This window comes from Thamnophis sirtalis, unplaced genomic scaffold (assembly GCF_051295495.1).
Source record: "Thamnophis sirtalis isolate CommonGarterSnake01/CBP01778 unplaced genomic scaffold, rThaSir2_p1.2 scaffold_2, whole genome shotgun sequence".
Lineage (NCBI taxonomy): Eukaryota > Metazoa > Chordata > Lepidosauria > Squamata > Natricidae > Thamnophis > Thamnophis sirtalis.
Window position 1 is genome coordinate 41,344,621 of NW_028261382.1, and position 13,216 is coordinate 41,357,836.

Below are 13,216 nucleotides of genomic sequence, written 5' to 3' on the forward strand. Positions count from 1 at the left end.
GAAAGGAAAGAAGGGAGGGAAGGAAGGAAGGAATGGAAAAGGAAGGGAATTGGAAGGAGAGGAAGGAAGGAGTGAAGGGAGGAAAGCAAAAGAAGGCAGGGAAAAGAAGGGAATTGGAGGTGGAGGACGGAAGGAAGGGTGGGCAGGACGGTAAAATGGAAGGAATAGAAGAGGAAGGAATAACGGGAGGAAGGAAAACAAGGAGCAGGTGGGAGGGAAGGAAGGAAGGAATGGAAAAGGAAGGGAATTGGAAGGAGAGGAAGGAAGGAAGGAAAACAAAGGAAGGAAGGGAAGTGTTGATAAAAGGAGGAGTGGGTGAAAAGGAAAGAAAGAGCTGATGAAGGAAGGAAGGAAGGAAAACAAAGGAAGGAAAGGAAAAGGAAGGGAATTGGAAGGAGAGGAAGGAAGGAAAACAAAGGAGGAGAATTGGAAGGAAGGAAAGATGGAAGGAAGGGAAGCATTGATAAAAGGAGTGGGTGAAAAGGAAAGAAAGAGGAAGGCAGGAAGGCAGGAAGGCAGGAAGGCAGGAAGGAAGGAAGGAAGGAAGGAAGGAAGGAAGGAAGGAAGGAAGGCAGGAAGGAAGTTGCACAACCCTCCCGCCTGAGGCGGGGCATCCACACAGTGGATTGGCCCCCCGGTCTGTCCGTCTCCATCTCAGTGCTGCCCTTCGATTGGCTTATGTTTTCACTTTGAAGACCTGAGATTGATGGTGGAATCGGAGCCTCCACCAAGCAGGCGGGCAGGCAGGCAGGCAGGAGCAGCCGAGGCGGGGCCAAGCTGGAAAAGACCCTGCCCCTCCAAGCCCCACCCCAAAGCCCGTTCAGGGGCCCAGAGCCCGGAGCCTACCATGCGAGCCCCAGGACTCCCGGGGGCCCGGGTTCGAGTCTCTCTCCCGGGAGAGAAGCGTGGCCCCGTGGCCCGTCCCTCGGGCGCCCGCCGTCTCCTCCGCGGCTTTGGCCCCCTGTGTCCCGTGGCGGGTCGTCTTCTTGCCCCCTTCAGCAGCTGCTGGAGCTGGTGTACGGGGTGGGGAAGGAGGTGGAGCTGACCCCCAGGGGGCTTTCGGAGAGGGACGTCTGGGGGGGCCCCGCGGCCACCACCACCCCGCGGCTCTCCCTCAGGGCGGCCAGGAGCTGCTGCTGCTGCTGGCGCAAAGTGTCCGTGATGAGGAGGGGCAGAGCGCTGAAGTTGGCCGCCAGCTGCTCCAGCTTGGTCTCCAGGCCCCCCAGCTGCTTCTCCAGGTCCTCACTGCGGTCGTTCAGCTCCGTGATGAGGTCGTACATGACGTTCTGCATCTGTCCGGGCGAAAAGGGGGGGATGGGGGGGACACACACGGAGGTTATTTCCCACCCTCAGATCCCTTCTCTGACTCCTTCCTTCACTCCTACTCTCCTCCCTCCCTCTGCAATTCCCATCCCTTCCCTCCGTCTCTCCTTCCTTCCTTCCTTCCTTCCTTCCTTCAATCCTTTCTCCCTCTCCAATTCCCATCCCTTCCCTCCATCTCTCCTTCCTTCCTTCCTTTCTCCCTCTCCAATTCCCATCCCTTCCCTCCATCTCTCCTTCCTTCCTTCCTTCCATCCTTTCTCCTTCTCCAATTCCCATCCCTTCCCTCCATCTCTCCTTCCTTCCTTCCTTCCTTCCTTCCTTCCTTTCTCCCTCTCCAATTCCCATCCCTTCCCTCCATCTCTCCTTCCTTCCTTCCTTTCTCCCTCTCCAATTCCCATCCCTTCCCTCCATCTCTCCTTCCTTCCTTCCTTCCATCCTTTCTCCCTCTCCAATTCCCATCCCTTCCCTCCATCTCTCCTTCCTTCCTTCCTTCCTTCCTTCCTTCCTTCCTTCCTCTCCAATTCCTATCCCTTCCCTCCATCTCTCCTTCCTTCCTTCCTTCCTTCCTTCCTTCCTTCCTTCCATCCTTTCTCCCTCTCCAATTCCCATCCCTTCCCTCCATCTCTCCTTCCTTCCTTCCTTCCTTCCTTCCTTCCTTCCTTCCTTCCTTCCTTCCTTCCTTTCTCCCTCTCCAATTCCCATCCCTTCCCTCCATCTCTCCTTCCTTCCTTCCTTCCTTCCTTCCTTCCTTCCTTCCTTCCATCCTTTCTCCCTCTCCAATTCCCATCCCTTCCCTCCATCTTTCCTTCCTTCCTTCCTTCCTTCCTTCCTTCCTTCCTTCCTTCCTTCCTTCCTTCCTTCCTTCCTTCCTTCCTTCCTTCCTTCCTTCCTTCCTTCCTGTTAAGTATCTTGGCTATTTCTTTAAAACAATGCCTCCTTTGAGCAAAAACTGCCTGGCAACAGGCGGCATCCTCCAAGGGAATGCAAATCTTTTAAAAAACAGTGATTTGGGCTCATTTATACCGAAGTCCGGAGCCGTCCAATTCTTTCTTGCCCCTTTTCACACACCCCTCCCCACCTCCATCTCTCCCCCCCCCCCCCCAGCGCGGCGTGAGAAACAGACCTCCCCTGCATCGTTCCACGGGGTTGCCTGGCAACCCAATTCTTGGGAAAGCCCGCCCCAAGAGACCGCCAGCCAATGCCCCCCCCCCCTTTACCAAGGGAAGCCTGAAGAAAGCAGAAGGAGGGAGGGAGGGAGGGAGGGGCTGGAAGAGCTCCTCCAGGGCAGGGGAGAAAAAAACCACCCCCCTGGGGGTGGAGTTCCCAGAGGTCACCCAAACGGTCCTTTCCTTTCCCGCCGGCTCTCCCGCCGCGTGGGAATTGCAAGAGTTTGACTAGCTTGATGGAAGTGGGGCCCTCAAAGGAAGCCCCCCCCCCCAATCTGGCCACTACAAAACCCCATAATCCTCCCCTCCTGGCCCAGCAATCCTGTCTCCTTCCTTCCAGCCTTCAAAACATTACTATTAGGCTCGACGAGGGGTGTTAGATTTTAAAGTAATACGATTGGACATCTATACTGTCTTCTCTCATTTTTTCCTTTAAAACTAAGATATGTGAAGTATATTGATAGGGAAGCATAAATACCATCGACGTAGAATGGAGTTTTTCTCAGAAGCTGAAATACACCAAGCGAAGGAGAGGAAGAGTGGGAAACAGAAGGGAGAAGAAAGATGGGAAGAGAGGGATAGGAGAGAGGGTAAAGGGGGGAAGATGAGGAGGAGAAGGAGGAGTGGAATGTAGAGAGAAGGAGAAGGAGAAAGGAAGGGGAAGTAGAGTAGGAAAGGATGATGGAGGGAAGAAAGGAGGTAGGAGAGAGGCAGAAGAAAGAGGTGGATGGAGAGCAGAAGAGCTAAGATGTTAAGTATATTGATATGGAAGCATAAATACCATCAACATAGATTGGAGTTTGCTCAGAAGCTGAAATACACCAATGAGAGGAAGAGTGGGAAACAGAGGAGAGAAGAAAGATGGGAAGAGAGGGATAGGAGAGAGGGGAAGGGGGGAAGATGAGGAGGATAAGGAGGAGTGGAATGAAGAGAGAGGAGAAGGAGAAAGGAAGGGGAAGTAGAGTAGGAAAGGATGATGGAGGGAAGAAAGGAGGTAGGAGAGAGGGAGAAGAAAGAGGTGCATGGAGAGCAAAAGAGCTAATAATGGGTTTTTATCTTTCGGGGGGCGTTGATGACAAGAGGAACTGATGTAATTACTCCTTAACACAATAGGATATTGGCTATGTAATAGTATACATGTGATTATATGTTATGAAAATGGAAAATAAAAAAGTATATATATATATATTTTTTAAAAGCATGAGATTACCTTGGAAAGGTCAACCAAGGTATTCGCTTGATCATTCAATTTCCTTTGTTCCATCTTCACGTTCCTCAACCTGGGGAAAGATAAATAAATGCCGGATATAACTTAGAGGGATGTGAGACCCTCCCTAGCATTCCCACTCCTGACCCACCAACCCCCCCCGCCTCTTTCTTCTTGCCTCTGCTTGGAACAAACTCACTGAGGACTAGAATCCTGCCCGGGCTCTCTTTCCGGAGGAAAAATACATTTTTTTGGGGGGGGGGAGGTGTATTTACCACCACCGTTGGACCCCAATTTTTCCGTGGCCAAGCGAGACTTTTCTCTGCCCCGTTTTGCGACCTTTCTTCCCCTCGGCGTTAAGCGAATCGCCGCCGTTGTTGAGTTAGCCACACTGCGGGACGGGGGAGTGTGATTCTGCAAATTGGGCTTCCCCCCCCCCCTTATCGACTTGGCTCATCAGAAGGTCGCGAAAGGGGACACGGCAAGCGTCGTTAATACGAGTCAGCGCCTGAATTTCTTTTTTTTTAAAGTTTTTATTTATACATTTTTCTTTAACATATATTAGTAAATAAGTGGAGTGCCTGGGTCTTTTAACATACACATAATAATAACAGTAGTAATAATATTCTTTAAAAAGTAAAGGCAAAAGTTCCCCTTGCATATCTGTGCTAGTCGTTCCCGACTCTAGGGGGCAATGCTCATCTCCGTTTCAAAGGCCAAAGAGCCAGCGCTGTCCGAAGACGTCTCCGTGGTCCTGTGGCCGGCATGATTCAACGCCAAAGGCGCACGGAACGCTGTTCCCTTCCCACCAAAGGTGGTTCCTATTTTTCTACTCGCATTTTTTATACCTGCTTTCGAACGGCTAGGTTGGCCGAAGCTGGGACAAGTCACGGGAGCTCCCTCCGTTAGGCGGCGCTGGGGATTCGAACCGCCCAACTGCCGACCTTTCTGATCGACAAGCTCAGCATCTTAGCCCCTGAGCCACCTTGATAATATTCTTTACTTGTATAGGATAGGATGCCTCCAGCTTCTGATTTCTACCTTTATGAGCCAACCTTAGATAATACAAATCCTATTTTAAAATAATGGGGGGGGGGAGAGACCCCAACGGTCATTAAGTGTGAAAAAAGGGCCCGCGGGGGGGGGGGGCTTATTTCAGGGCCGTTGTAAAGGTTGTTAAATGAACTGTGATAAGACGAGGGTCTACTGGTATTGAAGTAAGAGATGAACAGATGAAAGAAGGAAGGAAGGAAGGAAGGAAGGAAGGAAGGAAGGAAGGAAGGAAGGAAGGATAACAGAATAATAGAGTTGGAAGGGACCTTGGAGGTCTTCTAATACAACAGGAAGGAAGGAAGGAAGGAAGGAAGGAAGGAAGGAAGGAAGGAAGGAAGGAAGGATAACAGAATAATAGAGTTGGAAGGGACCTTGGAGGTCTTCTAATACAACACGAAGGAAGGAAGGAAGGAAGGAAGGAAGGAAGGAAGGAAGGAAGGAAGGAAGGAAGGAAGGATGGATAACAGAATAATAGAGTTGGAAGGGACCTTGGAGGTCTTCTAATACAACAGGAAGGAAGGAAGGAAGGAAGGAAGGAAGGAAGGAAGGAAGGAAGGAAGGAAGGAAGGAAGGAAGGAAGGATAACAGAATAATAGAGTTGGAAGGGACCTTGGAGGTCTTCTAATACAACAGGAAGGAAGGAAGGAAGGAAGGAAGGAAGGAAGGAAGGAAGGAAGGAAGGAAGGAAGGAAGGATAACAGAATAATAGAGTTGGAAGGGACCTTGGAGGTCTTCTAATACAACACGAAGGAAGGAAGGAAGGAAGGAAGGAAGGAAGGAAGGAAGGAAGGAAGGAAGGAAGGAAGGAAGGAAGGAAGGGTGGGTTAGGGAATAACAGAGTTGGAAGGGACCTCGTAGGTCATCTAGTCCAACCCCAAGCAGGACACCTTAACATCTGCCTCTACCGAGGATCAAACTCACAACCTCCTGAGCCCCCCCCCCAAAGTTAACCTACTGGTGGATGGCTTGGAGGAATTTTCTCTGGTGCTTCCGGATTTTGCCGTGGTCGATTTTTTTCAACAGCTTGGTGTGTTTGTAAATCAGCCACGTTTCCCGGAGGACGTTGCTGCGGCGTTCTTGATCTGCAGGAAGAAAACAAAAAACTGAGATTTCTCTCCCTTTTTCTTCGCCCCGGGAGAGAATTCCAAGCAGGACACCCTGGCGGATAGTCTAGACTACAACTCCCATCAGCCCCGGCAAGGACCGAGAGAAGCGGGTCTGTCCTAACCTGCAAAGGAGAAATGGGAAGGAGTGAGGTCGAGTGGGGGGGAGAAATTGCCTGGAGGGAAACTATGAAGGATAAACTCCCTTGGCATGAAGTGGGATAACCTGACATTGTTGGGTTGTTTTTTCCCCCCAATCCTGGCTAGTTTCTTTCGGGGCTAATTTTGTCTAAGGCAGTAACTGAATTTGGCGTTTTGTGCCGATAAATCACACTGTATGGAGAGCACAGTGGTTTTGGCACATTTAAGATAGGTGGATCTCAATTCCCAGAATTCCCTAGTCAATAAGTCCGCCCATCTTAAAGCAGGCTGGCTGGGGGATTCTGGGAGTTGAAGTCCACCCCTCTTAAAGCATGCTGGATGGGGGATTCTGGGAGTTGAGGTCCACCCCTCTTAAAGCAGGTTGGCTGGGGGATTCTGGGAGTTGAAGTCCACCCCTCTTAATTCATGCTGGATAGGGGATTCTGGGAGTTGAAGTCCACCGATCTTAAATCATGCTGGATGGGGGATTCTGGGAGTTGAAGTCCACCCCTCTTAAATCATGCTGGATGGGGGATTCTGGGAGTTGAAGTCCACCGCTCTTAAAGCATGCTGGCTGGGGATTCTGGGAGTTGAAGTCCACCCCTCTTAAAGCATGCTGGCTGGGGGATTCTGGGAGTTGAAGTCCACCCCTCTTAAAGCATGCTGGATGGGGGATTCTGGGAGTTGAAGTCCACCCCTCTTAATTCATGCTGGATAGGGGATTCTGGGAGTTGAAGTCCACCAATCTTAAATCATGCTGGATAGGGGATTCTGGGAGTTGAAGTCCACCCCTCTTAAATCATGCTGGATGGGGGATTCTGGGAGTTGAAGTCCACCGATCTTAAACCTCCCAAGGTTGAGGAAAGCTGCTTCAGAAATCTCTTTATTCACTCAGTTTTCTCTGTGCAAAAAAAACTGGCTAACCCATGATCTAAGAGATTGAAAAAAAGCCAGGAATCTCAACTTCCCTTTCCCCCAAAATGGGAAGAAAAATAGGAAAAAGCAAGGGAAAATCCAACACACACCCCTCTCCTTCCTCCACCTCTTTTTCCCTTCCTACGACACCTCCAGATTCCACCTGCATTTTAGAAGAAATTCTGTGTGTGTGGGGGGGAGAGAAACGGCACGAGATTCAAAACAAACAGTTCAAAAAAAATGCACGAAAATAAAAAGTGAATAAAATGCATTGGGGGGGGGGTTGTAGGAAATGTTTGGAAGAATCCTCCGAGAGCTGCAGGTTTTGTGAAATTCTCTGGGAAAACGAAGCTAGAAAATGTGACAAAGCAGAGAGAGAGAGAGAGAGAGAGAGAGAGGGAGGGAGGGAGGGAGGGAGGGAGGGAGAGAGGGAGAGAGGGAGGGAGGGAGAGAGAGAGAGAGAGAGAGAGAGAGAGAGAGAGAGAGAGAGAGAGAGAGAGAGAGAGAGAAACGATAATTTTTGAAACAGGCATGCTCTGGATGATTTTATCTCCCCTGTGAAAATCATGATTCCTGAGTCAGATGCCCACAAGCACAGGAAGCGGGGGGATAAAAACCCCCACACCCCGTTTGAATCTCGCTTAGAAAACCTCCAACCCCAGACATCCCTCTCTGCCTGTTGGACGCCTCGATCAATTCCCACTCCAATTAAAAAAAGAAAGATTTCTCTTCCATCAAACTCTTTCAGGGCCTCCAAGTTCTCCCTAGATTCTAGAACAACGAAGCTCATTGAAGGCTGCCAAAAAAAAAAGGGAGGAAAAAATCAAAATAAAATAGCCAAGCCTAGAAACTAGGCAGATGCCTGGAGTCGAAATAAAACACTATAAAAATAGAGGCGTTTTTTCCTCTTTTTTGGGGGACGAGCATCTGTTTAATCTTGGGAAAGGGGTCTCCAGAAAGGGGGGGAATTTAAAATCAGAGCTGGGATCTGCAAAGGTTTGGTGTTTGTTTGTTTTTTTGCAAATTCCCCCACCAAATGAGCGCTGGGCACAATTTGTCCATTCATAAAACATCAGTTGTGTTGTGACACAAAAAATAAAAATCCTGGAAGCTTAAAGAAATCCAGGGCTCTTTCCTGCCTCCTACGGATCTCGCTGGGTTTCCTTTGAATTTTTATTTTCATTCTTCGGAGCTGGTTTTTGCAAGAGAATCAATCCAAAGCCAACTCCGGAGGGGGGGGGGTGTTCCCTTTGGGTTTTTTTAAAATTTTAAATCCTACAATGCCCAGAGGCTCACGCGGAGCTTAGAGGCATTGGGGGGGCGGTGTTGTGGGGGGAGGCAGGAGAAATAATCATCTTTTTTTTTATTTTAAAAAAATTGTTCGGCTTTTGTGTTGCAAAAGGCCCGTTTCCCACCGATGGGGAGAAACGAAAAAGAAGGTAGAAGAGGAATTAATTCGGAGCCAATCAAAGCAAAGCAACAAAATCGGTTCCTTGCCTAAGGTTGGACTAGAACAGTGGTGGTCCAACTGGTGTTCCCTGAGAAAGTTTTTGGTGGTCCGCAGAAAAATAAGTTTGCATTTTGCAATTATTTGCAAACATTATTTGCATCCGTGACTCTAGGGGGCAGTGCTCATCTCCGTTTCAAAGCCGGAGAGCCAGCGCTGTCCGAAGACGTCTCCGGGGTCATGTGGCTGGCATGACTCGACCCCCCTGAAGGCGCACGGAAGGCTGTTCCCTTCCCACCAAAGGTGGCTCCTATTTTTCTACTTGCATTTTTTTACCTGCTTTCGAACTGCTCGGTTGGCAGAAGCTGGGACGAGTCACGGGAGCTCCCTCCGTTACACGGCGCTGGGGATTCGAACTGCCGAACTTTTCTGATCGACAAGCTCAGCATCTTAGCCACCGAGCCGCCGCGTCCCTTTTACACTGGCCAAGCTGTGGTTGAATCCTGATTTGTGGCATCCACCACCTCGAATCCTGTGGCATGCTAAAACTTTGCTCAACTGGATACACCCCCAATGAGATCAAACCAACAATATCCTAACAAGTTGGTTCCCTCCATCAGATGGGAATTCATTCGTACCAGGTCGAAATTACTTTTTAATTGAATTTCTTTTTTTTTTTTTTAATTGTTGCCCTCGGTTTCGCCGACATTTGTCTTTTACGGATGGCTGCCTTTCTCAAACCGTTGTTAATGGGAGGCTTGTTGTATAATTTATCGACTGTGGCTCTCGGCGTCCCCGCGGGAGGCCAAAACAGTTTGGAAAGAAAACAAATATTAATAAATCATCAAGCATTGCCCCTCCGGGGAGGCGGGGAAGGGAACGCAGGAATGCACGCAAAGCGGTGCTTTCCGCCGTTAATTGCAATCTGAGAACGGGATAATAAAGGCTCTAGTCCTCATGGTTTTTGAATCCAAGCCAAGAAGCGTTTTAGCTCATGGGGACAAGTTGTTTATATCCTTCAGGAGGTCCCAAGCAAACATTTATAATATTTGCGTTGCAGAATGGAAGGAAGGAAACAGATATCGCTTAATGCGGTATGCCTCTCAAGTGGGCTGAATTTAAGGCCTATGGACTTCAACTCCCAGAATTCCTCAGTCTATTTGAAGATGGTTGGACTTCAACTCCCAGAATTCCTCAGTCTATTTGAAGATGGGTGGACTTCAACTCCCAGAATTCCTCAGTCTATTTGAAGATGGGTGGACTTCAACTCCCAGAATTCCTCAGTCTATTTGAAGATGAGTAGACTTCAACTCCCAGAATTCCTCAGTCTATTTGAAGATGGGTGGACTTCCATTCCCAGAATTCCTCACTCTATTTGAAGATGGGTGGACTTCAACTCCCAGAATTCCTCAGTCTATTTGAAGATGGTTGGACTTCCATTCCCAGAATTCCTCAGTCTATTTGAAGATGGGTGGACTTCAATTCCCAGAATTCCTCAGTCTATTTGAAGACGGGTGGACTTCAACTCCCAGAATTCCTCAGTCTATTTGAAGTTGGGTGGACTTCAACTCCCAGAATTCCTCAGTCTATTTGAAGATGGGTAGACTTCCATTCCCAGAATTCCTCAGTCTATTTGAAGATGGGTGGACTTCAACTCCCAGAATTCCCCAGCCAGCATGTTGACTAAGGAATTCTGGGAGCTGAAACCCATCTTAAGGCAGGCCTTGCTGGGGAATTCTGGGAGTTGAAGTCCATATGTGCCTTAAAGATGCCCTCTTTTAAGTGTTAGCAACAATCCAACATAACAACCTCATTTTGTCCAGTAGCTGAGCTTACCCGTTTGGTGAGTTGTGTGTCCATCATGAAGTTGTGGACGTGTTTCTCAGCCTTGGTGAGTTCTAGCTTCCGGGCGACCACGGCCACCACCAGGGCGGTGCAACCAGCTCCCTGGAAGAGAGCCCAAAAATTCAGAAGTCGCTCCGAATCCAATGCCTCACCTGTCTGCAAATATATTTGCCATCATTGCCAACTTCCTCGGCATACGGGGAGCCCTTTTTCCCCAGAAGACCCTCCCCTTCCCCCCAAATTTTGAATCCTGACCCTTTTGGGGACCTTGGGGAAAACTCCCCCCCCATGGGGCAGGGGTCAAGTAACACCCACTACCCAGCCTGGGAAAGTGGGATCTCTTTTTAGAGTGTCAAATCCTTAAAAAAAATCCATAGGCTCCATCACCTTCCTTTGAAAGGGGGGGGGGGGGAGGAGATTTCTTCCCTCCAGAAAATTGTGTGTTTGTGGCAACAACACAACCTTTGTGTCCCTCTCCTCTTACCCCCCCCCGCTTTCCCTCCCTGGCCAGCCGGGCCTGGGTTTAATTAGGAAAATAAATAAATAAAAAGAGATTAGCAGATTAAATCTGCACAACACGCAATCAAGGATCAATTCGGGATTATCCTCCCGTCCGCTGTCCTTGGTGCTGAAACGCCACCCAATTTCTTTTAATTCGTGTTTCTCTCTCTCCCTGATTCGTATCACTTAAAAAATTCCTTCCTTCCTTCCTTCCTTCCTTCCTTCCTTCCTTCCTTCCTTCCTTCCTTCCTTTTCTTTCTTTCTTTTCCCTTTTCTTTCTCTTTCCTTCCTTTCCCTCATTCCTTCCTCCTGCCTTATTTCCTTCCTTCTTTTCCCTCCTCCCTCCCTCTTTCATGCTTTCTTTCTTTTTTCTTTCCTTCTCTCTTCCCCTCCAATTCCCTTCCTTTTCTCTCTCTCCCTCTCTTTGTTTTCCTTCCTTTCCCTCCTCCCTCTTTCATTCATTCTTTCTTGCTTTCCTTTCTTCCTTTCCTTCCCCCCTCCCGCTTTCTTTCCTTCCTTCCTCTCCCTACAATTCCCTTCCTTTTTCTTTCCTTCCTTCTTTTCCTTCCTCCCTCCCTTTCATTCATTCTTTCCTTCCTCTTTTTTCTTTCCTCCTCTCTTTCCACTCCAATTCCCTTCCTTTTCTCTCCCCCCTCTTTGTTTTCCTTACTTTCTTTCCCCCTCCCTCTTTCATTCATTCTTTCTTGCTTTCCTTTCCTTTCTTCCTTTCCTCCCCCCTCCCGCTTTCTTTCCTTCCTTCCTCTCCCTCCAATTCCCTTCCTTTTCTCTCCCTCCCTCTCTTTGTTCTCCTTCCTTCCTCCCCCCCTCCCTCTTTCATCCATTCTTTCTTGCTTTCCTTTCCTTCCTTTCCTTCCCCCCTCCTGCTTTCCTTCCTTCCTTCCTCTCCCTCCAATTCCCTTCCTTTTTTCCCCTTCCTTCCTTCTTTTCCTCCCTTCCTCTTTCCTTTCCTTTCTGCTTGGGCCTTCTGTTTCACGCCCCCTTTTCCTATCCCACAGGAGGAATAAAAAAGAGCTATGGGGCTCCTGCCCCCCCCCAAAAAAAGCTGAACTCCAGGCTGATCGGTATTTTCTCCTCCCAATTCCAGGAACCCCCCCCATTTCAAGGTTTCCTCCAGCTGCCTCCCACGCCTGAGCCCTCCAGTAACCCATATTTCTTCTCGCCCAATGACACTCCCGGGTGGAGGGAATTCTCCGTGGGTTGATCCTTCGCGGCTTAATGAAAAATGCTTATTTATCGTTGCTTTTATGCTTTTTTCCCCCCCTCCGGAGGGAAATGTTCCCCGTCTATCAGTGGAGGCCCATAATGTCCCATAAATCCAGGCCAGTTCAGCCTCCAGGAGGTGCAAGGAAGGTCAGCTCACAAAACCAAGGCTGATCATTCCTTTTACCCAAGATTGGTCCGGTGGCGAAGGCCGCTAGAGAGAGGGAGACGGTGAGTTCGAGTCCAGCCTCAGACCATGAAAACCGCCTGGGTGTCTTTGGGCCAATCACCAGGAGACGGGGGAGTTCGAGTCCCGCTTTAGGGATGAAAGCGGGCTGGGTGACTTTTTAGATCATTCCCTGCCTCTCAACCCAATCCACCTCACAGGGTTGGTTTTTGTAGGGGAAAATGGTCGGAGGAAGGTGTGCTGGGAATGTTCACCATCTTGAATTGTTTGTAAAAATAATAAAGACAAGACACAAATCTTTCCTTTCCTTCATCTTTCCCCTTCCTTTCCTCCCTCCCTCTTTTCCCCTTTCCTTTCTGTTCCTTTCCTTTCTCTTTTTCCTTCCTTCTTTTTCTTTCTCCTTCCTCTTCCCCTTTCTCCTTTTCCCTTTCCTTTCTGTTCCTTTCCTTTCTTTTTCCTTCCTTCCTTCCTTCTTTTTCTTTCTCCTTCCTCTTCCCCCTCCCTCCATTTCCCTTTCCTTTTTTTTCTTTTCCTTTCTCTTTTTCCTTCCTTCCTTCTTTTTCTTTGTCCTTCCTCTTCCCCCTCCCTCCTTTTCCCTTTCCTTTCTGTTCCTTTCCTTTCTCTTTTTCCTTCCTTCCTTCCATCCATCCTTCCTTCCTTCCTTCTTTTTCTTTCTCCTTCCTCTTCCCCCTCCCTCCATTTCCCTTTCCTTTCTTTTCTTTTCCTTTCTCTTTTCCCTTCCTTCCTTCCTTTTCTTTCTCCTTCCCTCTTTCTCTTTCTCCTTCCTCTTCCCGCTCCCTCCTTTTCCCTTTACTTTCTGTTCCTTTCCTTTCTTTTTTTCCTTCCTTCCTTCCTTTTCTTTCTCCTTCCTCTTCCCCCTCCCTCCTTTTCCATTTCCCTTCTGTTCCTTTCCTTCCTTCTTTTCCTTTCTCCTTCCTCTTCCCCCTCCCTCTTTTTCCCTTCCCTTTCTGTTCCTTTCCTTTCTCTTTTTCCTTCCTTCCTTCCTTTCCTTTCTCCTTCCTCTCACCACTCCCTGCAACTGGCTCAACACTTAAAAAAAAATCCTGTTCACCCATAAGTCTGAAACCCAGCATTATCCCTTTAGAT

At 48.8% G+C, this 13,216-nt stretch overlaps 1 protein-coding gene across 1 annotated transcript in view; it reads right to left on the reverse strand.

Moving 5' to 3' along the window:
• Positions 1–549: 549 nt before the first annotated feature.
• KCNN3 (potassium calcium-activated channel subfamily N member 3) overlaps positions 550–13,216 on the reverse strand; it is a 39,534-nt gene continuing 26,867 nt past the window's right edge. The window contains 5 exon segments of the mRNA XM_087705089.1: positions 550–1,292; positions 3,700–3,769; positions 5,705–5,816; positions 5,819–5,831; positions 10,192–10,302. Of these exon segments, the coding sequence (XP_087561215.1) occupies positions 996–1,292; positions 3,700–3,769; positions 5,705–5,816; positions 5,819–5,831; positions 10,192–10,302 (603 nt within the window). The 3' untranslated portion in view covers positions 550–995.